Source organism: Tenrec ecaudatus, chromosome 16, assembly GCF_050624435.1.
Source record: "Tenrec ecaudatus isolate mTenEca1 chromosome 16, mTenEca1.hap1, whole genome shotgun sequence".
Classification (NCBI taxonomy): Eukaryota; Metazoa; Chordata; class Mammalia; order Afrosoricida; family Tenrecidae; genus Tenrec; species Tenrec ecaudatus.
In genome coordinates, this window is record NC_134545.1 from 67,884,632 (window position 1) to 67,911,817 (window position 27,186).

At 38.6% G+C, this 27,186-nt stretch overlaps 1 protein-coding gene across 17 annotated transcripts in view; it reads left to right on the forward strand.

Annotated features, from left to right (window-relative positions):
* The window catches only part of PCDH15 (protocadherin related 15), an 819,982-nt gene that overhangs the window by 121,366 nt on the left and 671,430 nt on the right, over positions 1 to 27,186 (forward strand). For 11 of the 17 annotated variants that reach the window (XM_075535093.1, XM_075535090.1, XM_075535091.1 and 8 more), the window contains exon 2: positions 7,769 to 7,834. The exons of 3 other annotated variants lie outside the window; for them this stretch is intronic. In XM_075535093.1, coding sequence (XP_075391208.1) covers positions 7,769 to 7,834 — 66 coding nt within the window. Of the gene's footprint in view, positions 1 to 7,255; positions 7,271 to 7,768; positions 7,835 to 27,186 lie in introns of all 17 variants that reach the window. 3 more of the 17 variants (XM_075535092.1, XM_075535088.1, XM_075535079.1) reach the window with 1 other exon arrangement.

A 27,186-nucleotide genomic window follows, 5' to 3' on the forward strand; every position in this document is an offset into this window, starting at 1 on the left:
GGGTTAAATCAAAGCGATATCAGACAAGATAAGACATGCAATTGCTCACCTCTGAGATGGTCATGATCTTATCAGCCAGGTCCATGCAGAGAGTGAGAATATATTTCTAAATAATGCTTATATATACTTAGGGGGTATGCAAGCCCCCCTAATTATAGGTACCCACATGTGTAACAGGAAAGGGTTGTACAATAGGAATACATGGGACAGGAAAGGGGTGAGCTGGAGGCGTATATGCAATAGGGGAGGCACTGGGGACTTACATGTGACAGGATGAGTGGACCCTAGATTCAAGATGGAAGCCTAATCTTGGTCCTTCTTGACCTTGTCTTTGGGCTCTCCTTCAGAGGAGCAATCCTTATATGAAGGGAGTGGACCCTACTTAGGGACGGACAGACTATAGATTCTCATTATTCTAGAGGCAGATAAACCTCAGGGAGAAAACCTTAAAGCATCGGACCTCCAAGTGTATAGACATTGACCATATGCTAGCAAGCAGCACCTTAGGTTAGGCATATAATTTGGGGGGACAACCTGGGGAATGATCTGTCTGTATCCCACAAAGTTTGTTATTTCTGTTTCTCAAAAAACTGCGATTGGAATGTTTATAGTGACTGCGTAGAATTGTTAGATGCGTGTAGTAGCATAGTGGTTATGTCGTGGGCTGCTCAGTACAAGGTCTGATGTTAGAATCAGCAGCCATTCGAAGGAAGAAAAGAGGGCATTCTACGCTCATAAATATTTACAGTCCAGGACACTCACAGGTGCTGCTTTACCTATCTTATAGATTCACTATGAGTTGTCATTGACTCAATGGCAATAAGTACATTTTCTTTGCATCTTAACAATATTAAGTGTTCCAATCAACAGACATGTGAATTCAGTGGACAAATATTTTACCTCTCTGGTCAAACTCACTCCTTGTCAAACTTTTATTATTTTAGGTGCGATTATAAATGGAACTTGTTCTCCCCCCCACCTCCACCACCACCACCCACACCAGATTGCCCATTACTAGTATATCAAAATGCATCTAATTTTCATTTGTTGGTCTTGTACCCTGCAGTTTTGCTGAAGCTTTCTTTGAATTCTTTGCAATTTTCCATAGATAGCTTCATGTTAGCAGTGAATAAAGAGGATTGTATTTCCCCTTTAGCAATTCAGATACCTTTTATTATTTTGGATCACTCTAGAGAGGATTTTCACTATAACGTTAGATCAAACAAAACAAATTCCCTGCCATGGAGTCTCTTATAACTTATAGCCCCTTATAACAGAAGAGAACTGACTCTGTGGGTTTATGAAATGTTAGAACATCAGAAAGGCAGGACGACTCCTCTTTCTATTGAGGAGTGACTGGAGCTTCAAACTGTTGACCTGGCGGTTAGCAGTCTAGCGCACTTTTCTACCCTGATCCTTAGCTGAGGGGGAAGCGTTGGGACTTTGCCATTGAATATGTTACTTCATGTAAGTGTTTCACCAATGCTCGTTATTCCATTGAAGGGTTTCTAGTCTACTATTAGACTGTTGGAGGTTTATGTCATGAAATACGGCTTAGTTTTGTAAAATGCCTTTCTGTAGAAACTGAAATAGGCATATGGTTATTTTTCTCTATTTGATTAACATGATATCATACATGGATATAAATGTTTTTGCTTGTTTATTTTGTTTTACATTGAACTGATAAATGTCATTGGGCTAAGTCTGGGCTTTTCTGGCTACACGAGGGAGAAGAATCCAACTCCACACTACCCCCATGGCCAGTTGCCACAAAACAGAGGTCAGAGCTGCCTCCGGCCTCCACTATCCTTTAGTCTGACAACGAACATCCTTCTCTAGCACTCTACTTGGTTGGGTTGAATAATTCATTGCAATGGTCACAGAAGACAAGACACTAATGATTATGGGACTCATTAAGGAAGCTAACAGGTTAAAAAAAATTAAAGACAGTTTTTTACCTAAATTTCTGTTTCTCAGGCATACTGATGGTCATGTCTTTCCCTGGTCCTCAGCTTCTGGGGTGCCTAGGTCTCTTCCTTGTTCTGTGGGCTAGGAAGCTGGGGGCCCTGCTTCATGGTCTCAGCAGGACTCTCATTCTGTGTCATGGTTTGCCGTTGCAACTTCTACTGCATTTGGTGCCTCTGCTGCATCCACGAATTCAGGCAGGAATCTCACCCCCACTCTACCGATGGCTTCTTTCTTGAGGGTCTTAGATTTCTCTCTCTCTCTGCTTTGTAGATGGGTATCTTATATCTAGAGAATTGGTGACACTGGACAAATCCCTTGAATAAGTGGTCCACAGACCCCTTTTCCTTGGATTTACCCGATCTTTTATGGAAAATCACAGATGTATTTCAATCTCATTCTCACTGGCATCACTGCCACGCATAGCAACCTGTAGGATAGGGTAGGGTGACTTTCCAAGACTGTCACGGTTACAGGTGTAAAAAGAGCCACATTGATTCAATTTATCTTTACCATAACTAGCTACCCTTGCATTCTTGAGAGAAATCTTATTTGATTACGGTGTGTAATTCTTTTAGTGCTCTGTGGGACTCGGGATGCTATTATTATATTGAGGATTGTTGAATCTGTATCTGAGAAATAATGACCTGTAGTTTTCTTTTGTTGTAATGTCTTCCTTTATCTCTGAGACCTTGACAGTTTCTTGAAAGATGAGTTGAAGTAAGCCTACGAAAAAATAGAGCAACAGAATGTCATCATGGAAGAACAAATTGCATCAGCCTTGATAAGGAAGGCTGACGAATGAGCTAGTCATGTTCAGCGATGGTAGGAGAGCTAGGCAGGTCTGGGTCATAGAGTCTTATTTGTTTCCATTTTACAGAAAAAAGTCTATGCTTTCCTTCATGTCTTAAAAAAAACCCCAAACTCAGTGATGACTCAAAGTGACCCCTTGTGGTTTTCTGAGGCTGTAATTGTTTCCGGAAGTAGACTATCCAGTCTCACCTGCAGAACTTCTGGTGGTTTTAAACTGCGACTACATGGATCATAACCATGGTACCACCAGAGCACCTTTTCTCATGGCTGTTGAGTCGATGTTGACTCATGGAGGACATGCCCCCTGTGGATTTCCAACACTGTAACTGTTTAAAGGAGTAGAGTTGAACTCAACTAGGAATAGAGACTTAAAATATGGATGCCCCACTTCTACCTTCATTTCTTTATCTTCTTTCTGCCCATAAAGCTATTGGTTAACCATTTTCTCATCTGCAGATTCCACATTAAAGGTCACATGCATTTTTTAGCATTTTAATTTTATTAAAATTATTTTTAAAAATTCATGTTTTTGAGGGCTTATGCAGCTCTTATCACAATCCATACATACATCCATTGTCTCAAACATATTTATATTTTCTTTCTACTTGAGCCCTTGATATCAGCTCCTCATTTTTTCCCTCCCACGTCCACCCTCCCTCCCCCATGAACACTTGGTAATTTATAAATTTTTTTTCATTACTTACACTAACAAATGTCTCCCTTCACCCACTTTTTTGTTGTCTGTCAGCCTGGGAGGGGATTACTTGTAGATCATTGTGATCTCCTTATTGGTCCTGAGGGGTTAATCTGTCCTGCATTCCCTGTTTTTCCAACTCTTATCTGTACCCAGGTACATGCTCTAGTCTAGCCGGATTTGTGAGGTAGAAGTGGGGTCATAATAGTAGGCAGGGGTTAGGGGGTATGGAAGCATTAAAGAACTAGAGAAAAGTTGTCTGTTTCATCATGCTATACATGCACAATGACTGGCTTGTCTCTTTCTTGTGACCCCTCTGTAAGGGAATGTCCAGTTGTCTACAGATGGGCTTTGGATCTGTACTCCCCATTGGCCCTCATTCATATTGATGTGATTTTTTTGTCCTGGGTTTTTTATGCCTGATATCTGATCCCATTGATACCTCATGATCACACAGGCTGGTGTGCTTCTTACAAGTGGGCTTTGTGGCTTCTCTGATAGTTGGCTGCTTATTTATCTTCAGACCTTTAAGACCCCAAGATGCTATATCTTTTGATAGCTGGGCACCATTAGCTTTCTTCACCACCTTTGCTTATGCACCCATTTGTCTTCAGGGTTCATGTCAGGAAGCTGAGCATCACGGAGTGCCAGGTTATTAGATGAAGAGTTCTTGGATTGAGAGAATACTTGAGTGGAGGCCCAATGTCCATCTGCCTCTTTAATACTAAACCTATAGATATATGTACATAGATCTATTTCCCTATTGTTATATATAAATATATTTACATATGTCCATGCCTGTATTTAGACCTTTATAAATGCCCTTTGCCTCCTATTTATTTCCTCTATTTTATTTTACTTTCCTCGTGTCCCACTATCATGTTCAACCTTCATTTGGGTTTCAGTAATTCCTCTCTTTTACATTGCCCTTGATCAAGCCCTACCAGGCATCCGATGTCCTCCTTACCATTGATTTTAGATTATTTGTTGTTCCCTTAGCCCTGAGTTTGTTAACACCCACTTCTTCCCCGCCCAACTCCCACTTCCTCCTCTCTGGTGTCCCCTGGGAATTCAAGATGTGCAGAGACAATAATACACACAAAAACAAGGCAGTGTAAAACAAAACAACAAAATAAAACCACAAAACCAAAACAACAACAAACCCAAGGACTAAAAAAAAGAAAGAAAAGCCTATAAATAGTTTCAAGTCTGTTTGTTGATCTTTAGGAGTGTTTTCCATCCAGTCTGAAAGATGCCATACCGTGATCCCAAAGTATATTTTTGGTATTCCCCGGGGACTTCATTGCTTTGCTCTCCTTGCTGCTCTGAGGCAAACCCTTAGCATTTTATCCCAGTGGGGTCAGATCAGGCACAATTCCTACACTGTGCCTGCCTCCAGTATTGTCCCTCATAGTGCTATGGGTCAGTGAGAGATGCCATGTCTCGTGGTGGGGCCAACCCTCTGGTCCTCTCTGTGCATTGGCTGCTCTGAGCAGGGATATCATCCTCAAGACTTGGTGGGCCAGGATGTGCTCCACTCTCTCTTCTTCCCCCTTCATTTGCTCCTGAGCTGTGTGCTCTGATCAGATGTGTCCCTCTCCCTGAGCTGTATCTTCAGTGCTGTCCTCTGAAGTGAATTCTTGTAGAGGGAAGGGGAGGAGAGGACACACACATTTTTTCCACTTTCCAGCACCATGATCAGATCTTAACTGAGACAGCTACAAGAAACATCAAAGAGGAAAAGAATCGTCTTTAAAAGTCTTCTCTATCTGACACTTAAATGGAGGAGACATTTTCAAGAACTGGTCCTGTAAGAACTAGTCTGCTTCCTTTGTTCTCTCGCCTTCATAGATCACATCTACTTTCTCATTTTACTTCCCACATGCACTGTCTTTTTTCTTCTTTTGATCATTTGTGTTGCCAATAAGTTTATTAAAGGGCTTCTTCCACTTATCCCACAAGCTACTATGACTGAATGGCTGTTTATGTGAGTACGTTTTTGTCTTATCTTTTTCCTAGGACTTCCCATTCAAAATTGTAAAAGAAAAGATTTGCTTATTACTATTAAATTTTAGTTCTCAAATGCTGCACAATGTTATTAATCTGTGTATTTGAAATTTTGGGTAATGTTTCAGTGCATTTAAATTAAATTAAAAAATAGTATGTGCTTAGGTATGTGAAATTCTCTTTGGGAGGAATGAACAAGCTTTCAACAAATAGAAACATACAGTTCCAACAAGATAGGTAGAGATCTACCACGTGAAAAGTAGAGCTAGAAAGACATCCTAGGCACAGAGATTTCCCCAAAGTACAAAGAATGCTTAGGCAAAATTCATTTTCTAGTGCAACCGAAGGACATGGCTTGAGATCATAATTTGTAAAACTCATATTCTGCTTTTTAAAAAGAAAATTTAGAATGGCTTTGTGCAAAAGAGTGCCCATGAACACACTTCTCATGGAAAGAATGATGGGTACAAACTGGGAAAAGTTTTGGGGAGACAAGGAAGGAGATCATGCGAGGGTAGAGTTGACAAGCTATGCCACAAGTAATAGAAATGAGATGGGTGAGTGTACTAAACTTTAGCTCCTTATGAATATTACATGTTGCTTAAATATAATATTGGTGAGAATGAAGAAGGTTGTTTTGTGTTTGAGATGTATCAAGCTCTTTTGAGGGACTACATACTTTAATTACATTATAATTTGCTCACAAATGGTCTTGATATCAATGTCTATATTCATCAAAAATAGTAGAGTTTAATAAAAATATATATTCTCTTCTTAATGGCCCACATAATTGTATGACTTTAAGCAAAGCTGATCTAAGGTACAGTTACAGGAGTATGTCATGTATCTATAGCAGTGTATGTAAACTGTCCAGAGCACTGAATGAGACCACTCAGTTGGCACTTGTGGGCAAATATTCATTCTTCTGATTATTAAAATTCATGACACTATTGCATGTCCATTTCTATGTGACATGTAGCATGGTATTAGCAAGGTTTTCAATAATGCATCAGTCCTCGCTCCTGATTGAAAGACACTATTCTTTTTATATATTTTTTATATTTGAAATGAAATTGTATGTCATTAAAGACTCCACGTCACCTTCAGTTTTACTTGTCTCCTTTTTAAGCCACTCAAAACAATATTTAGATCTGAGGGCTATGCAATCTCGAGGTTTCTTTTTTTCATGAAATATTTTAATTTAATTAATTGATTTTTATTTATTTATTCATGATTAACACTTATCCTCCCCCTCGCATCCCTCCCTGCTCTCTGTTCCAACCTGTCCTCTTCATGACCCTCAAAGTCTTGTCCATTGGTATGTAAATTATGCTTCTGCTTCCTTGCTTTCCTTACAATAATGGTGATAGTAAACATTTAATTTTGTAAGATTGACTGAACTTGCTAAGTATAATGTATCTAGTTCTCTTACAGTTTATTCAAAATAGGAATAATAGACTATTAATAAGTAATCTGCATTTATCTTTTGATGAACATATAAAAGCATTTCATAGTATTTGAAAATAGTAGCATTTAAGATGCTAATGACATACATTGTAAAGCTAATGTGTTAAAATTACACAAGAATTATAAAATCTGATTTAAAGATGTCTCTATATCCCATTTCCACAAATCACTAGGTAATGTATTTGTAATTGTGTAATTTGTTTTATATATTTAAATCTCTTGCTAAATATATACATATATTCTTTTTTCCTTTCTTTCTTCCATTTTTCTTATCTGCTTCCATTGATGACTCTATACTTTTGACCCCAGACTGGCAATATGAGGGTAAGATGACCAAAATAAAAATCTTAAGCAACCTCATGAGCATTGCTTGTCTGTCTTTGTTTTATTCTCTTTAGAACATTATTAAAATTCTATTCAATCATTTTAATTAGCCTCTTCATCACAATTAAAGTCCAATTATGTTTGTTTCTGTTTTGAAGCTTTAATTACAATTTATCCTTGTTAATCATTCCTTTATGTTCTTTCTTTGGGTTAAATTATCATCCCATTATCTCTGTCCTGGAGAATTTCTGCTCTCCAATGGTCTCTGCTGTCATTTTTTTTGTATGGCTGGAAAAGTTTTGTGATATACAAAGTGATTTATGCAGTGGTGCATTTAGGAAACTATTTGGTTATCATGAACATTTTAGAAATAATTTCTAGAAGTAACAATGCCTATCAGTTGAATTATAGGAGAAGAAATGATGAATTTGGTTTTAAAATGACTGACTTTGCAATTAGTAAATCATGCCTTTTTTTTTTTTAAATTTTCACCTGTAGATTGCAAACTAGCTAGGGGAGGACCACCAGCTACCATCGTTGCTATTGATGAAGAGAGTCGCAATGGTGAGTGAGGTTTCTAATTTTCAAATGAGTTATTGAAGAAGGGTTTCTTATGATTCAAATGCTATATTTGTTATGTGTGGAGTTATTAAATGAAAGATTTAACCCAAATCTACAGTATGTTTCCATTTGACTTTTTTTTCCTATGTATGAGTTTTAGTTACACTTTCACTTGAAAATTGTTTGCTTGGAATGTGCTATAAGAAGATCTATTATTAATTTTATTTTAAAAAACATCTTTTAATGAACAGAAATGTTTGGTTTTAATTGAAGAGCCATTTGATTTAGCTCAAATATCATTCACGTATCAGATGGGGAAAACATTTTGGTAAGTAAGTAGTGGTAATATAAACACATACATATGCAAGTGTTGCATTACATGTATTTCACACACACATCAATTATACGAGGGGGTATACAAAGAAAACCAGAATTTTTTCAAAACCATGTATTTAGTGTTTTAAAACAAAACTTACCTTATCACCTTCTAAGTACTTTGCATTGCTCTTAATACCTTTGTTGAATCTGCGATTCCATTCCTGAAACGTTTCCAGACTCCTCTATTTGGATGGTTGAAAGCACCTGCCTTGTGTTTTCCTTCACCTCTTCATAGTCATCAAATTGCTCTTCTTTCATGTTGCTCTGCACTCACAGAAGCAAAAAGAAGTCTCATGGAGGGAGGGCAGGTGAGTAAGGTACCTGGGGCAAAAGGGGCATGCTGCTTTTAGTTAAAAACTGGCACACTTAGACGGCTGCTTGAGCAGGTGCATTGTTGTGGTGTGAAACCTGTCCCCGTTTAGCACAAATCAGGCCTTTTGGGTCACACACTGTTATGCAATCTTTTCAGAACCTCTAAGTAGAAAGCTTAATTGAATGGCTGACCCGGTGGAACAAACTGGGAATGCACTACAAGTCAACATTTCGTCCATTTGGGAAGTTGAAGGATGTCCAAAATGAGGTTTGCCATCAATCCACATTTCACCTTTTTGGAAACCAAAAAAAAAAAAAAAAACGAAATCACTTGTACACTTGAAATCTTCCCATAGTGCTGTGTTCAACATCACAACAGTTTCTGCAACATTTTTCCCCCGAGCAGGATACAAATTTCACAGCTGCATGCTGTTCTCTTCAACTGGCCATCACACAAAGCAAGTTCCAGCAAAACTGCTTTTATGAAGCAATTCACTGTGACCAGAGAGAACCTTCCCAGGTGATGGTACTGGGTGCACTAACTCAGAGCGAGTTGCTCAATGGTTGACCAGCAGGTACAATGAATACTACAAAAACTCTGCACAGTGGGTGTTTCTCCCCCCTGGAGGGTGCCTTGCTATAAACTTCTAATCAAAACACATTGTATTCCTATAAAAGAGTTGGCCCACAAGAGATAGGCTAGAATCGCATAAGGGTTTAGATGCAACACCCATTGCACACGCAGCTATAAGAACGGAGAAGGGGAAACTGAAAATGTTTGGAAAGAGAGCTGACAATCATAACACAGGAAGAGTCCGCACCATTACACAATCTTCTGCTCTAATTAGCAACCAATGCAAAATTCATATAAACTTCTTTTAAAAAATATTCCTTATTGAAATAAAAAAGAAATACAATTAGCTTACTTATCCTGCACAATTCCCCTAACCTCTCTAAATGACAGCATGTATATATTAAAAAGTTCCCTCCTCTCTTAGACAGAAGAGAATTGGTTATCGCTTGGCTGTTACTGTTTAAACTATATTAAGTGTGTGAGTATATTCTAGGGTCGGTTCATTTGGTCACCTACTCGTGTGATGGGCTTGTGTTATCTGTACTTATCTCTTATTCTGCACACTGGTGAAATAAGAGAAAGAGAGAAAACAGAGTCAAATAATTTATTAGAAAATTAAATTCTTTTCTTGTAGCTCAACCTAGATGTGTTATGAAAAATGTTTCTAAGATATGCAGTATCTACAGTGGCTCACTTCATCACGGATTTATGGTGCTGCATTAGAGATATTTGACTCTTTTAAGAAACAGGTATATTTTTTTCTTTGGGGCATATTATTTTTTGAATCAGCAACTCTGCAATGTTGCTGGCATCAATTTGAATAAAATAACAGTTTCCACAACATTAAAACGAAGCAAAAATTGGGGTGTTTTTAAGAAATCAATTTATGTGTCATAAAATCAAAATATTACTTAGAAGTGTAACATATTCAACCTAACTGCGAATAAGTGTCCTGAAAGTGTGAATGGGGGAAAAAGTCAAAACGTCATGCCAGAAAGAGATTGGCCTCACTTGTAGAAGTGGACTATTTTTCTATTAAAAATCTCTATTTTTCTAAAGCTTTATAATGAAAACTGTCTTGCTAATAAAAATAAATAAGTATAAAATCCCCATCTGTATTCAATATTATTACTTACTAATCCCCTTGACATATTAGCTAAGATGAAATAGCACGTTTATTTTCCCTGAGTACTTGAAATTTAACATGTGATTCTGTGCAAAGCATATTTCACCAACCAGGTGATTATAGCCACAATAGGAGTGATATTTTATCTCCCATTGTGCTGATTAGATCCTACTTTTCAAAAGAGCTCAGATATGCCACAAAGATGTTGCCAGAACAGTGCTGTGGAGTGACCTGTGGTGAGGGTCAATATTTGTGTTTTAGAGGAATGTGACATGAGACCGTATAGTACTGTTGTGCTTCTAGCTTGACATGTTTGTTTAAACTGGCAGCTATTCAAAATGCTGCCAAAGTTCCTGGAGTGTCATCACAAGGAGTTCAATAAAACCTGAACTACAGAAACAAATGTTTTGTGTTTTCCTTTTACATTAAATTTCTAAAAATATTAACTTTTGTCAGATATTGTAATGTAGTATATAAATGATCCTTGTCTTAAAGCCATTAAGCGAAATAATCTGACAAATGTTTTTCCAATACTTTTCTTAGGCAACTTAAGGAACTTCCTAATAAAACCATTTTTTCTAATCTGGAGGTAAAATTCTCTTAGTTTTGCATTTTCTACCTTTTTTAACTGGTAGTATAAAATATGTGGATCTTGTAGTAAAGTTCATTTTATGAGATATTGGGGCTTATCATGGAAAAAAGGTGTAGAAGTTAATCACTAAGTCAAGCTTGTATTTCAATTATCCCTCAACTTGTGCTTGACTAAAGAGCACTAGTGGTGCCATGGTGACGAACTGGCTTCCTAGCGGACATGTCCTCAGTCCTGACCAGGCTGCTCCTTTGAATTCACTAGCCATTCCCTAGAAGGAAAAAAGGAGCCATTCCCTAGAAGAAAGAAAGAGTGACTTCTTCTGTAAAGATTTACACCCAAATATCTCTTTGGAGCATTCAAACTTGTCCTATATGGTTGCTATAAGTTGCAATTGATGGCAGCGGGTTGCCTTTGACTTATTGCTAAACATTAGAGAACGATATGGCTTCTACTAAAGCATAGTATCTAAACTGAAGTTATGTTTTGCTTTCGACTATTTTATAATTCCTATTTAATTTACACTGAATTTTGTTATTTAAGACACTGAACTTTATAGAACCTACATGTTGGCCACATGAATGTGTATCTGCAGATATTCTAATATTCACTACATCGATATTTAATTATGGTGCTGGCAAAGACCACTGGAGGTACCATATGCTGCCATGAGAACAATCAAATATGTCTAGAAAGCAGTGTAAGCAGAGTGCTCTGTAGACACAGGGATGTTGAGACTTTATCTCCCGTACTTCGGACATGTTTTCAGGAGCAGGCGTCACGCGTGATGAAGGAGGCAAACAGAGAAAAAGAGGACTCCTTGACAAGCTGGAGTGGCACACTGGTTGCAACAATGGGCTCAAGCATAAGAACAGTTATGAGGATGCCACAGGGCCAGGCGGTGTGTCTGCCTGTTGCGCATGGGTCACTCTGAGTTGAAACCAACTCAGTGGCACTGAGCAGCAACAATATTCAAAGGAATGACAGTATTTCACTTCTTGGTATCAAAAGAAAATAAATTTATCCATGAGCATCTGTACATGCGAAAGCAATACAAATGGGTAACTGGTAGAGACCCATCAACTTTTATCTTCTTCTGGGTTCTGTTTGATTCAGACCCCGGCCCCCACTCTTGAGTTTACCCTCAGCGGCACCCTTGATTCAGAGTAGTGCTCTATGTTTCACCACAATTACTTACTTTGTAATGAGACAAAGTGGCCACTTGAAGAATCGTGATTGTTCTCGACAGACACGTCCACATACCAGTAGCACTGTGCAGTGTGTCCTAAGTGTGGAATTCATGTGGGAGTGCTACCTGTAGAGAAACCGCCTTAGACCATGTGAGGGGTTATAGCACTGAGTGTTATGAGGGGAGTCCAGGGAATTGGTATCAATACTAAGGAAAGGCCTGCCTTGGCTGTCAGGAAAGGGACAGTGTCTGGCTCCTTTGCCACACAGTATGCAATGGAATTCATACCAGTTGGAGAATTGCTGGTTGGGACTAATTTTTGACCTTCATCCAGAGAAGATAGAGGGAGAACAGCTTCCCATGGGGCTCCGAGTCCTGACCCCTAGCTTCCTAAAGAGTGAGCAAATACAATTCTTGTCCATGCCATCCACTCCGGGTATTTATGTCACAGCAGAGCTAGATTACTAAGGGGCTGCGGGTGCGGCATAGCACCAAAACAATAATTAGAAACTCATTTATGTTCATTCCATACTTTCCCTTTCCCAGTCCCTCACCAAGATAATTTCTAGTCAAAAGTACCCTGCTGATAAGGAATCAAAGTTGTTTTCCCGCCTCACAAATTATGAAGGGGTTAAATGAAACTATGTAAAATGCATTTGCCGGTAGTGTACCTAAGCCAATGTAAACTACAAGCCTACTCTACTTCTTGTGTATTCTAATCTTCGTGTTGGGCTGGCTGTGAGACCACTCGTGCTCTAATAGGAAACAATTTGGTTCTGTTCATTACTGTAGACTCAACACATGTAGTGAGGCGCTCAGATTCTTTTCATTTGTCCCAAAGTCTCCTTTTCCAAAAGGTCAGTAGTAGTAAACTTCCTGAATATGTGGTTGTGAGATGATGTATGAACAGAAGATAGCTGACCCCTAAGGACATAGGCTGTTACTTATCTCAAGTTATCGACATTTTATTAACATTGAATTGTATATTATATGTTCATTTATTATCCTTTTTTTTTCACTCGTTGACTCAATGGTACCCAGGTTGTAATGGAATTTCTGGAGTTAACAGAGTGATGCTAAGGCAAGGGACAAGAGAGTAACACAAAGTAGACAAAAGCCAAAAGGCCAGAAGAATAGAGCACTTTATACAAGGAGAACAACTCTGAAATGCTTGTGGGTGCTCCATCAAGTCAGTTGCAACTCACAGCAACCTTGTACAAAACAGAAGCAGCAATACTGCTGGTCCTTTGAATTCTTTATAATTATCCCTATGCTTGAGTCTCTTGGTGCAGCCACTCTGTCAGTTCATCTGGTGGAAGACTTTCCTTTTTATCACTTTACCAGGTATGATATCATTCTCCAGGAATGGGTCTCTCCTGACCACGTGTTCAAAGTACAGATGACAAAATCTTGCCATCCTTGCCTCAAAGGAGCATTCTGTCATTCCAGCATCATAGCAACACACACCCCACCACAGTATGACAGACTAACAGACAGTGGTAGTGGTTGCTGTAAATTCTGACTCATGGGAACCCTGTGAGAGTCAGAATTGTGCTCCAGAAAACTTTTAAGGTTGTAACCGTTTGGAAGCAGATTGACAGTTATTTTCCAGAAGTGGATTCAAGCTACAATGTTTCAACTAATAATGGAATGCATCCCATTTGTGCTACCAAGCCATAGTCCATAAAATTTACTGATCCCTCACCTGCTTTTCAAATATCACATGCTGTTTGATTCTGGGTACATTGGAGAAACAAATCCACAGAAACTCATATGTATAAGAGGAAGTTTTATATAAAGGTTAAGTGCACATTAAGAAAAGATCCCAAACCAGTGCTGCCCAAGTCCATAAGTCCAACATTAACCCATATGTCTGAGACCAATCCACAAAGTCCTCCTCCATCTCACAAAACACAAGCAGTGATGCTGACTTCAGGAGGAAAGTCAAGTCAGTGAATGTGTTAGCATCTCAGTGTTGGCAGGGGTCTCCACGTGGCTGCTCCAGCACCCAGGGCTGCTTCAGGGTAGGTCCATGTGGCTTCCTTTCAGGGATGTCTTGCAGGAAGTGAGCCTTGCCAGCGGAAGCAGGGAACTGGCTAAGGCAGCTGCACCCTGGTCCGACCATCAGAAAGCAAGAGACCTGAGAACTAGAAAGGTGAGGCTCATGGAGCCATTTATCTCTCCACCCTTCAATTAACCCCACATGTGTTTATAAGCCAGGTTGGCACAATAAGCTTCAACCATCTCAAATGCTATTAATTATGATGAAAATATTAAATTGTACAAAATTGCTGATTTCTAAGGAAACGAACAACACATAGTAGAAAAGAAATTTCCTTCCATGTATGTTTTTTCTTCTTGTTTCATTAATTCTCATGTCTAACAGGAAGGTGCTTCATTCATACGGGATTAAATTATATCTCACACACTTAATCCTAAATTATATCATTTTTCTATATAGAGCAGAGAATACTTATAGCATACAAAGGGAAATAAAAATATTGCTAATAGGGTTCTAGTTCATACATACAGGTTTTTTCCAGGCAAAATGTATTTTAATATGTCTGAACAATCAATGGATGGCTAAAGACAAGTTTCTTAGTACTGGTCTTACTAGATTTCATTTTCTAGAAGTGACATTCTAATCAAAAAGAGTGAAAGGTTCTGAAAGGTTCGGGTGGCTCAATTAAGTTTAAAGCAGAGAGGTCAACTCATACTGCGACAGTGTTTGTGTTTTAAGATTCCCAGGGGGAAATATTGACAGGGCACAGGATGAGCATAATGGAGTATTAGGAAGAAGTTTCTAGAAAATAGAAACAGTTATTAGTGAGAAAAGGGCCCAGAATTCCATTAAGTAACCCCAACCACCCCCAGTCATTACAACGCATACTCGTTCTTCAAGCATCGCTGTTCTGAGAGTATTTCATTGGGTAAACTTATCCAATCCGCCTCACTGCTCTGATGTTGCATGTTCAGACTTCCTTTGAAACCCCAAACTCAAAAGTGAGAATCCCTCAGGGGACCAGCTGCTGTTCTGAAAGGTGTAGCCCAAAGAACACAGGATTCTTCAAGAGCAAGTAGGAGAAACAGAACCACTACCTTCAGAAATGTATAGATTTAGATTGAGAATGCATTGAGAAAAAATAGTTTAACATTTTGATATTTTTGTTACATAATAGGAATGGGCTCATCTGAGGTGAGAGTGGAAGGCCTATTGGAATCTGTCCATTAATAATCATGTTGAAAAGTAGATCTTCTTTTCCTCAGAAAAATGGAGAATCTGTATGTTAAAAATAGATGTTCTATTTTAAATATTGATTTTTTTTCATATGAGCCAAACAAGCACATCTTTGTGCCTTAAGCAGGTTAACAGGCCACCAGCTTTTTCACTTTTAATTATGGCAACAATGGTGGAAGAATTGGGTTGGTAGCTTGTAAAAGCAGCAATTCTATCACGTGGGAAAGGCATTTCCAGAGGCTGTTTTGTGGGAAGGCAATGAAGATGCTGAATTTAGAGCTTCCTTTGCCTGTGCAGCACAGTATTCTACACAATCACCCTCTTATGACGAGACGGGAGGAAGGGACTCTCTAACAGCAATTGGTTAGAAGTTGAAGACTCTCTAACAAAGCGCCATAGAGGATTATTTGCTTTAGAAGGAAGCTCCTGAGTGTTATCGCTGCCTGGAACTTTCCTAAGATTTAAAATGCTCATTTCATCTGCTCTCTTCAGGAATCTTTTTATGTTGTACCACCATTCTTTACCCAACAAGAAATGGCTTTCCAAATTATCCTTTCAGCATATTCATCTGCTCCAAGTGATCAAATATCGCCCACTAAATTACAGACCTGTGTAACTTAGGCTATTTGCTGTGGATTGTCTTCTCTGCTCAACTCATTGCCATTGAGTAGATTCCAACTAATAGCAACTCTTCATCACAGAGTGGAACTGCCTCTTGTGGGTTTCTGACACTGTAAATATCAATGGGAATGAAAAGCCTCATCTTTCTCCTGGTGATTTCAAACTGTCGACCACACAATTAGCAGTCCAACACATTATACAATACACTGCCAAGACTGGAAGAGGCCATGGCGCTTCCATTAAAATAGAGCACAGAATAACTGCAACCACGGTGTGAAAGAAATAAGGCCCAAATGATTTGAAATATTTGATACTTAAAATGCCTACTCTATCATCTTGCAAAGCAAATGTGTGCATGCAAAATTTCCTAAGTAGAATCGCTAATGTTTTTACAAGTATCCACGTTTACTGATATTCCATATGAATTAATCAATGTGAAAGACATTGCCATCTCTTTATCTCTAGTGACTGTGGGCTGTGAACTGAAGATAGCATATGTTTCATATTCATATCAGGTTGTATAATTTGAGCACATAATATGCACTTATTATTTAGAACAAATTAAGTTGAATCTCTTAAGGAAATCAAGAATGAAAATTGAGGATTTGTAGGCTGGGTGCCAGTAAAGTACACTTGGCTTAGGTAGCAGACACATGGGTTTATTAAACAGAATGTGAGGATAGGGGAATAAGTTGATGTTTTATTTTTATTCTACCCAAACTACTAGTGACTGGTTTCAGTTTTCTAGATTCTGCAAGTCAAAAGAAGTGAGCTAACTGGTTGGCCCTAAGTTTATTTTGTTTTAACTCTGAACCTCTTGGAAACACGAGCCTAGGTTTCATAAGAACATTAAATAATCTCATTCTCCTTGCTATTGCTTTTGTTGGCATTTTCCTCCTTTTTGAGTTTGAAAAGTTCTAACTCTACAGAACTATGATTTAAATAAAGCTTTTCATGGGAGAGAAGCCTTCGGTTAATTTTGAGTAATGAAGAGGTAGCTGGTAACCAAAGTATACTAAGTATTCTATCTGGATGTATTTTTCTGATTCTTCTTCAAAACAATGACTACAGGAGACTAAAGAAGCATTGGTGCATTTGCATCCTGGTGTTGGCAAAGTATATGGAAAGCACTGTGGAGGGCCAGAAAGCAAATAGATGTACCTTGGAAGAAATACATCCAGAATGTTTCTTAGAGGTGAGGATAACAGGACTTCATCTCACATAGCTTAGACACATTAGCAGGAAAAACAAGTTCCTGGCAAAGGACATGGTGATTCGTGAAAATAGAAGGTCAACCAAAAAGACCTTCAAGGAGTTCGATTGAAGAGAGGCTGCAACACTGGAAGCAAACATAGAAACAGTGAAGAGGCTGGCAATAGACGGGGTGATGCTCCGCCCTGGTGTATTCAGGGTCCCTGTGAGTTGGAACCCGTTTGATTGCCCCTAACCACAACAACACATTAAAATTAAGTGGCTGCAGTAGAACACATGAAGGAGGTCAGCTGGTTGCGATTTTTTCTTCCCCTTTTACAAGACAATACATGCCCATTGCAGGATTGTTGTTATTTCAATCAGTCACTTATTGAATACTCCATCATTATTTTAGCATCCATCTGTTCTGTGATTTTGTTTCAAGATGTCATTACTGACACGCCGCATTGTGAGTAGCCCCATTTCAGCATGGGGTATGCATTAGCGAACAAAGCGTGCACAATCACTCCGCTCATGGATGCAGAAATGGATGCCTCTGGGGAGAATATCTGAAATAGAACCAGATAAAGGAGAGTGATTGATAAGTGGGGAGGTAACAGTGCTGTTTTTTATAGAGTGCATATTTATCTGGAGAAAACAATTGAGCAGAGCGCTAATATTGAGTGAAGGAATGCAGGTAGACATGAGTTTGCATTATAGCAAAATGAAATAGCAACTTCCAAGGTTTCCAGTACTAACATGTCTGGTAGGATTTCAGAAGCATGAAGAAGGCTTTTGGCTGATGAGGATGAATGATAGAAAATACAGTTGAAGAAGAAATGAAGATAAACTGATTGAATGCATGGACATTAGTAAAAAGTGGTTTTAATTTCTCTGGCTTTTCCAACAAGTCAGTTGATGGAGATCTTACCTAGCAGCCTATATTTTTATCACCCTATATTTTACAAAGGCTAATTATCTTTCCCATAACACTCAGTGACATGGCTTTTCACAACTGACATTTAAATACAGACTTATGCTTCTACCTGTGTTGAAATCTCAGATAATTTTATTTAGCAACATTTAACAAAAACAAAACATATTATATTAATAAACAAAACTATCAGAGAATACATCAATTAATTCAATTTGGCCGATGAGACCATTGCCTCATTTAACACACAGTGAAAGATTATTGCAATCACCCCAAAGTTCAATGTGAACATAGTAGTTTTAGAATAGCTAATTAATACTGGGTGTTTGAAAATTTTATGGTGTGGTTCCATCAAAATTAATCAGTATTCTTTTGTTATCCTGCTCTCAAAGCATGATTAATGCACAGAAGATTCAGTGTTCTGTGTTTGTTTGTTTGCTCTGAACTTGTTTGCCACTCAAGACTTCAAGTCTATATCAGCTTTACTCCTCCTCCTTGTTTTGAGCCTCTCAGGCCAATATTTAGGTATGAGGCTTAAGGAATCCAGAGGGATTTTTTAAGCACACTCTATATATTTACACAGCCCATTTCCATAAATGAAATCTACAATAATGTTTTGTTAAACCTTCCATATATGTGGTTCTTTTTTTCTTTTTTCACCTGTGCCTCCTCCTTCCTTCCCTCCTCAGTATCCCTCCCCTCCTCACTCGATTCCCGCCCATCCGGCCTCCAGTGTCTTCAAAGTGTTGGCTTCAATAAAGGATCCACTTTCTTTTTCTTGGGGTTTCCTTCTAATAATGGCATTATTAAATATGTATCTTTGTAAGAAGAACTACGTTTTTGAAGCATAATGTTTTCTCTTTTTGTCCATGGCTTTCAGTGTTTAAGAAAGTTGTCTTTGTTTTTATTGATGCATGATCTTCCATTGTGTGAATGTGCTAGAGTTTGTTTATCCATTTCTGTTATGGAAATCACTGCAGTAAACATAGATGTTCATATGTTTTTTCCCACCGTATTCTTGGTTTGTTTAGAGAATATACCCAAGAGAGAGAATGCTGGTACTAGCATTTGCATTTGTAAAAGGCAATGCCATATTGATTTCTGTCGTGTGTGTCCAATTCCACAGTCCCAAAGGTGATGTGAAAGCATTCCAGTGTCTCTCCAGCCTCTCCAGCATTTATTGTTTCTGTCGGAGAGCTTTGCTAACATCGTCAATGTGAGGTGGTCTCTCATTGTTTTAATTTGTATTTCTCTTATTTCTAATGAACCTGCATTTCTTCATATAGTTATTGGCCACCTGGATGTCCTCTTTGGTCCTATTCAAACCTTGCATTCATATCTTGTGCCTATTCAGTAATTGGGTTATGTGTGTTTTTCTTGAGGAGGTTCACTATGAGTGGTTGAGTTAGTTCATTGTGCCAACCTGACCGATAAACACATGTGGGGTTAATTGAAGGGTGGAGGGATAAATGGCTTGGTGAATGGCTAGTTCTCGGGTCTCTTGCTTTCTGATGGTCACACCAGTGTGCGGCTGCCTTAGCCAGTTCCCTGCATCAACGGGCAAGGCTCACTTCCTGTGAGATATCCCCAAGGAGAAGCCACATGGACCTACCCTGATGCAGCCCTGGATGCTGGAGCAGCCGTGTGAAGACCCCTGCCAGCACTGAGATGCTTCCACATTCACTGATTAGGCTTTCCTCCTGCAGTCGGCATCACTGTGTGTGTTTTGTGAGATGGAGGAGGACTTTGTGGATTGGTGTTTGATATATGGGTTAATGAGTTAACGATGGACTTGTGGGCTTGGGCAGCACTGGGTTGGGATGTTTTCTTGATGCACCCTTAACCTTTATATAAAACTCTCTCTTATACATGAGTTTCTGTGGATTTGTTTCTCTAAAGTACCCAGACCAACAGAGTGGCTTTGCACTTCAGGGAGATCCTTATAAACCTATTTGATTCCTTAATAAAATTTTAAATAGGTGATAAAGTGTTCATCTTTTGGTGGAAATGATCCATATGTAAGGATTTATCTTGATACTTTAAGTGAGGGTAAGTGTGTGCATTTTAAGGGAAGAAGCAGCCACCCTTTCCTGTCCTTAAGAATGTTTATTTGCGAATGTGAGTACTCCTATAGATGATGCCCAGGCTAAGAGTTATACATGGATTTAAAAGAAAAAGGGATTCTTTAAAGTAATATAAATGGGTCTTCATCCCAGACACTAGAAACTCTCAGTTCAACCTTTCCTTACAGTGAATCATCTTTATAGAAAACTGTTAAAAGCCATGATTTTTTTTCTTCCATCCATTCTATTTTTGTGTCATTGGTGACTGGTTAATAGCTCTAGTAGAATTTCTTTCTGGTAACGAGCAGCAGGCTTGAAAGGGATTGTGTCATTTGAACAAACTTTGGCACCTTGAATCTTGATCTCTTTCAAATGATGCTCCCTCGTGAATTCGTTCTCATAAGTCAAAACAATTTGTTTTGTGAGCTATATTAAGAAAAGCCATTATTTTAGTTTAATTTCAGCCCGTTTCAAATTACCAATTAATTCTCTAAAGTAATAAGCTTTTCCATATATTTTCATTCTTCTTTTTACTAATCTTATGCTACTCCTTGCATTCTTTTTCTCAGTTTAGGAAACTGAACTAAATTACAATTAACTAAAATAGTTTATTGACTTTGAAGAGACTAAAATAGCAGCAATTTGAAATTGAATATGTAATAAATATTTTCCCCATATAATCTTAATTCAGCTGCTAATATTATATAGAAGGGACTTTGAAAATTCATGGAAAAATTAATTTAAAGGTAATAGAATGTTTCCTCCACCATTTGGAGCCCTTTTTCTAATTAGAGATTTCTCATAGATACCTATATATGCATATGCATATAATACTTATACATGTATGTGTGTCTATGTATCATCTGGATGGATAAAACATAAGGACTATGTCTGACCTTCTCTGGCTTCACAAGGGCAAAGTGAATGCAACTCCATATTTGATGCCTATGAGTCTAAAGCCAGGCAGGCCTCCATCTTCCATCTTTCTTTTACATTAGCTTAACATTAACCATCCCTTCCATGGCACACAACTTTCTTTGTCGGTTCAATAGTCTATTGCCCTGGCCACACAGAATTCGTAGATAACACTCATTATTATGGGGCTATGAGTAGGGTTACTATACTCAAGTTCAGTAGTTCAAAACCACCAGCTTTTCCGAAGGAGAAAGATGAGGCTTTCTACTCTCATAAAGAGTTACAGTCTCAGAAACCCACAGACAGCTCTGCCCTCTCCCGTGGGGTCACTATGAGTTGTAATCGCCAACAGCACTAAGTGCCATACAGTAGGAGTTATAACGACTATGCCTGAAAGAGCCATAGCAGGTAATTTCACTTCATAGTAGAACATTACCTTTTAGGTTTGGAGTTAAACAGCACTTATATGTTCAGTATATTATGTTGGAATAAAGGGCATTGGGGTCACACATGATGTCCTCTAGATTGATTAGGGAGAAGGAGAATCTAACTGCACACCAGCCCAAGGTCAATTGCTGTAAGACAAAGACCAGATATCCCTCTCCCCTCCATCTTTCTCTCACCTACCTTCACACCACCTGATCCTCTAAGGGCACTCTACTTTGCAAATCATCCGACTTCGGTGGCTACATGGGGCTAACAGACAAAATTCATGATTTGGGGATTAGGGAAATAACCATGTTACAAAGCAGTAAAGATGCTATTCTTTGGCCCACGTGGCCTCTTCATAGCCATGTTAGCAGGTGTGTTTGTCTGATCCTTAGCCTCTGAACCACGTGGTCTGTTCTCCTGCTCACAGCTCTGCCCCTGCCACTTCTCTGCCCCTGTCACTTCAGAAAGGGATCTCACACATGCTGTATTGAAGCCTCTTCAATCTGCATGGTATTAGCATTATCTGTTCCCACTTCTGAGATGACTCTCTTATGCTCAGAGGTATGGCAAAAGTACGCATCCCCAAGTTCTCTACACCTTTTTTGCCTGATCTCACCCTATCATTTAATAGGAGTTATTGGGAAATGAGTAGAAGAGGCATAATTAAATGATTTAATCTTACTGCAGCCATAAAGATTTTTCAATGAGGAATTGTTTATAAAAAATATTCTGTTTACAGCAAAAATGGATATTTTGTTCCCATTTTACTTTCAGATGATTTGTGATTTGCCAGCAAGATCATGTCTACAATAAAGAGCCAAATTTATCTTTATGCTCAATCGAATATTGCATGGAATAATTATATACTTTAAAACAGGGTAATAGACATTAGAAGCCAGTAAGGGAGAGCATGATATGACATTCAGATATATGAAATACACATATTTTATGTATTTCTTCCTTTTGCATATTTAAAAGAATTTCATGAATCAAAGGTTCTGGTTATTTAAATAATCCATTGAATATATAAAATCTAATGTAAGTTTTTTATTTGTTGTGTAGCTAGTTTCAAACAATAGTTATATTTTATTAACCTAGTGATTTAGTGTGACATCACAATGTCCAGGTTAGCTACTTACTGTCTTATTTTTGGAAAGCATAATATTTCATATTTTTATATCTGATAGTCTGTGTAATAGCTGCTGGTAGTCTTTAATGAGAGTTGTAGAAATTAGACACATATGTCATGGAGGTACTTTTGTAAAGAACATCATTAGATAAAATAAAATTATTAGACATAATAATGAATTTTCCAATAGTGTTTTCAGTTGTAACCTGCTATGCATTCTTCATGTATTAGGAATTGAAAGAAAAGGTTTCATACATAAATAAATATTTATTATATAAACATTTTCTTTAATAAACAATGATATGTTTAAATTGGATCAACTTTCTGTTATCTGAGTTTTCAAATCCTAAAATGACAAAATAATTTCTTTTTGATATTTCTTATTATTTTAAGCTAAATTAAATTCTCAGAATTAAAAATATAGCTTTTGTAAATTTGTATCCTCTTTTGAGTGGGTTTCTAAGACTGAAACTATTTACAGGAATAGAAAGCCCAGTCTTTCTCACAAGGAGCTGCTGGTTAATGAGCTTTACATTGTGCAAAGTGGATAGAAATGTCACTTAGGATAAAGCATGATCTAGTGAGACCATATTTAGCATGGTGGTTACTCCTTGGGCTGCTATCTCAAGGCCAGCAGTTCAAAACCACCGGCTACTCCATGGGAGAAAGATGGGACTTTCTTTTCTCTTAAAGAGTTGCAATCTCAGACACTCACAGGGACAGTTAGTTATACCCTTTCCTACAGGGTTACTATGGGTCAGCAACAACTCAATGTCAGTGAGTTTTGAGAGAGTGAGTTTATTTGGCATATTTGTGATTTTAAAAAGGGTAGACTGATAGACATTTCAGGGGTTAAGTATGATGGGGATACTTTTGTTAGACTTGGAATCTGGAAATGAAGGGGCAGCCAGTACACTAAATATGACGTGTCAGATAAGACCCTGCTATATTCTTGTTTGTTGAAGATCTGTTAGCTCATCTTGTTAGTATACGGTCATTGTTGAGCCTAAAGTGCCTATGGACCTCTCTGTGTCTCCTCCTTTGGTGTTTTCAGATCTTAACCGAGTTCTGTGTCAAAGGGCACTAGCCACTACTCTCTTTGGGAGAAAGATGTGACGATCTGTTTCCATATTGGTTGAAGCTGTTAGAACTGAAAATCTCAATAAAAGCCAGTGTCCTATAATCGTGCTATAGGACATAACCTTGCTATGAGTTGGAATCAACTTCATCGAAATGGATACTGCAATTTTTGTGTTTTGTCTCACCTATTGTAAGGTTGTCTTGTGGAGATAGCACTATAGAATCTGCTAATATCAAATCCCATAGCCCATCGGGACGTGTTAGAGACTGTAAGGGAGAGCCATTTAGAGTTATAGTGACAAATTGTTAGAACAAAGTTTTCTTGTGTTGAGGGAGTACTTAAGTAGGGGCCCACTGTCCATTTGTTCCTTAATACTAAACCTGTAAATATATGTACATAATCTATATCCCCCTCATCTTATATAAATATATTTACATCGGTATATGCCTGTATTTAGATCTATATCAATGCCCTTTTCCTCCTAGTTCTTTCCTCTATTTCTTTGTACTTCCCTCTTGTCCCACTCTCATGTTCAGCCTTCATTTGGGTTTCAGGAATTCCTCTCAGTTACATCGCCCTTCATCCAGCCCTGCCAGACCTCTTACACCCTCATTGCCGCTGATTTTGGATGACTTTTTGTTCCCTTGTCCCTGGGTTTAACACCCACTTCCTTTCCCCGCCTCCCCCTCTACCATGTTCCCCCGGAACTCTCATCCCGTTGTTTTCTCTTCTGGCTTGTTTATCCTGCCTATCTCTTCCAGGTAGACATGCTATGTACCATCACAAGACTGAGTACAAGGAAGCAACAATTGAAAGCAAAATAATAGCTACAACATCAATAACACACACAAAAAAACCATATAAATAGTTCAGGGTCTACTTATTGTCCCTCAGGAGTGCTTTCCGGTCCAGTCTGATGGGTGCCATGGCCTGGCCCCACATCTATCCCTGAGGATTTCATTGCTCTGTTTCCCCTGCTGCTGCATGCCCCCAGAAGCTGGCCTTGGTGTAGTGAGCTCAGGGTGGGCACAATTCCTGCCAAGTGTCTCTAGGGTTGTCCCCATTGGTGCTCTGGGTCAATGAGGAACGCTGTGTCCCTTGGTGAGGCCGGCCTTGTGGTCCTCTCTGTACATTGCTGCTCTGAGCAGAAACATTGTCTCAGGGCTTAGTGAGCCAGGATGTGCTTTACTCTTTTTTTTTTACCCCTCCCCCTTCTTTGTCTCCTGTGTGCTCTGATCAGACATGTCCTTCGCCTTGAGCTATAGCGTCAGAGTGCTGTCCTCTGAAGTGAATTCTTCTGGGGGGGTGGGGAAGGGTGGTGCTTTCCATTTAGTTAGTAATGGGGCCAGCCCCTCAGGCCTCTCTATCAGTTCCCTGCTTCATGTCAGGGTGACACGTTCTTGTATTGGAGCTCGTAGTTGAAGTCTGGTGGCCCCTGTTTCCCTGTGAAGACATAATCAACACCCTCCCCTATGTGGGTTAGTGCCCTCTTCTCCTGGCTACCTTGAACCCCTCAGGGCCAGTGGTGAGAGTGGCAATACCAGGAGGGTAGAAGGAAGGTGGGGTAGAAAGGGGGAACCTATTTCAAGGATCTACATATAACCTCCTCCCTAGAGGATGGACAGCAGAGAAGTGGGTGAAGGGAGATGCCAGACGGTGTAAGATATGACAAAATAATAATAATTTATAAATTATCAAGTGTTCATGGGGGAGAAGGAGTGGGGATATAGGGTAAAAATGAGGAGCTGATACCAAGAGCTCAAGTAGAAAGCAGATGTTTTGGGAATGATGAGGGGAAAAAATGTACAAAAATGTTTGACACAATGGATGGATGGATGGCTTGTGAAGAGTTGTACGAGTCCCCAATAAAATGATTTAAAAAATAATTATTATGCTGGGAATCAAGAAATTGGAATATCCCTAGAAAGAAAGTAAAGACAGAATATTTGACCATCCTTCTTCAATATTACTTTCAAGATTGATTAAATTTTCAGGTATAAGTAGATCGATAGATAGAGATATAGTTGAGAGCATTAATGAGGAATATGCTATTCACTTCTATGTTTGCAATGATTTTAAAGTATCTGCCAAAAGTCAGTGGGGAAAATAAAAACAAAGAAACAGAAACAAAAAACTCAAACTATATTTGACTCAAGTCAGATACAGTATGGATTTTAATTCCAGGTGTTCTATTTCTTAATTGCACGGCATTTAGAAAATTATTTAATCTCTCCGGTCCTCAATTTTCTCTATTATCTGACAAACACTACAATCTTTGTCTTGAAGAAGCATTGTAAGTGTTTTAAAGATTAGATAAACACTAACCCTGGTAAACAATAGGCATTTAGTAAATGGAGATCATTATTATTATTAACACACTATTCCCAGCATTAAGACCACTAGCATACTAATCAGATACTAATAGAATCTTTGTTTTGTACATATAACAAAGTTGCAATATTCCTTCCTAAGTTTTTATATGAGGAACTGGAGGTTCAAAGAGAAGGATTTTGACAGGTCTACTGATAATTAATTTCTAAACTGTCAATGGAAATGGAGTATCATGATGCTTAATAAACAAACTGTAGAAGTATATTGTCCTGGTTCAAATTTGTTTCTTTCACTTGTCACTGAAACCTTGGAAAATCTTTTTATCATTTTGTGCCTCAGCTTCTTCTTCAGTAAAATAGGAATAACAACATATAAATGGGTAGCTAAATAATTGGTTATAAATATTAACAAAAACTTTTCTAATATTCTCTTAGGTAATATACTTCCAATAACTAATAGAAGAATTACTTTCAAAAATAAAAGCTTGCTTTGACAAGGTAGTGATCATACAATAACATTATACTTAGAAAATTTTGAGACCATTAAATTACATCCATTCGTATGTGCATTTAACAGTGCACATACAATGAAATAAAGAAATAAAAACTACACACAATTCACACTTATTGACTAAGGTAGTTAGTTTTTTGTGCCAACCTGGCTGATAAACACTTGTGGGGTTAATTGAAGGGCAGAGGGATAAATAGCTTGGTGAGCCTCACCTTTCGAGTTCTCAGGTTTCTTGCTTTCTGATGGTTGCACCAAGGTGCAACTGCCTTAGCCAGGTCCCTGCTTCAGCTGGCAAGACTCACTTCTTGCAAGACATTCCCGTGGAGAAACCACATAGACCAACCCTGATACAGCCCTGGGTGCCGGAGCAGCCATATGGGGACCGCTGCCAGCACTGAGATGCTTACATGTTCACTGACTCGGTTTTCCTCCCGCAGTCAGCATCATTGCATGTGTTTTGTGAGATGAGGGAGGACTTTGTAGATTGGTGTTGGACATAGGGGTTAATGTTGGACTTGTGGGAGTGGGCAGCACTGTGTTGGGATGTTTTCTTGATACGCACTTGACCTTAATATAAAACTCTCTCTTATACACGAGTCTCTGTGGATTTGTTTCTCTGAAGTACCCAGACTAATACAGTGACTGTTTCATTATCTGGCATTTCATACTTTGGCGAATTGTAAAAAATCTCCAATCCACATATCTTGTGCACTAACAATAGTCATCTGGCAGTAATGAATGC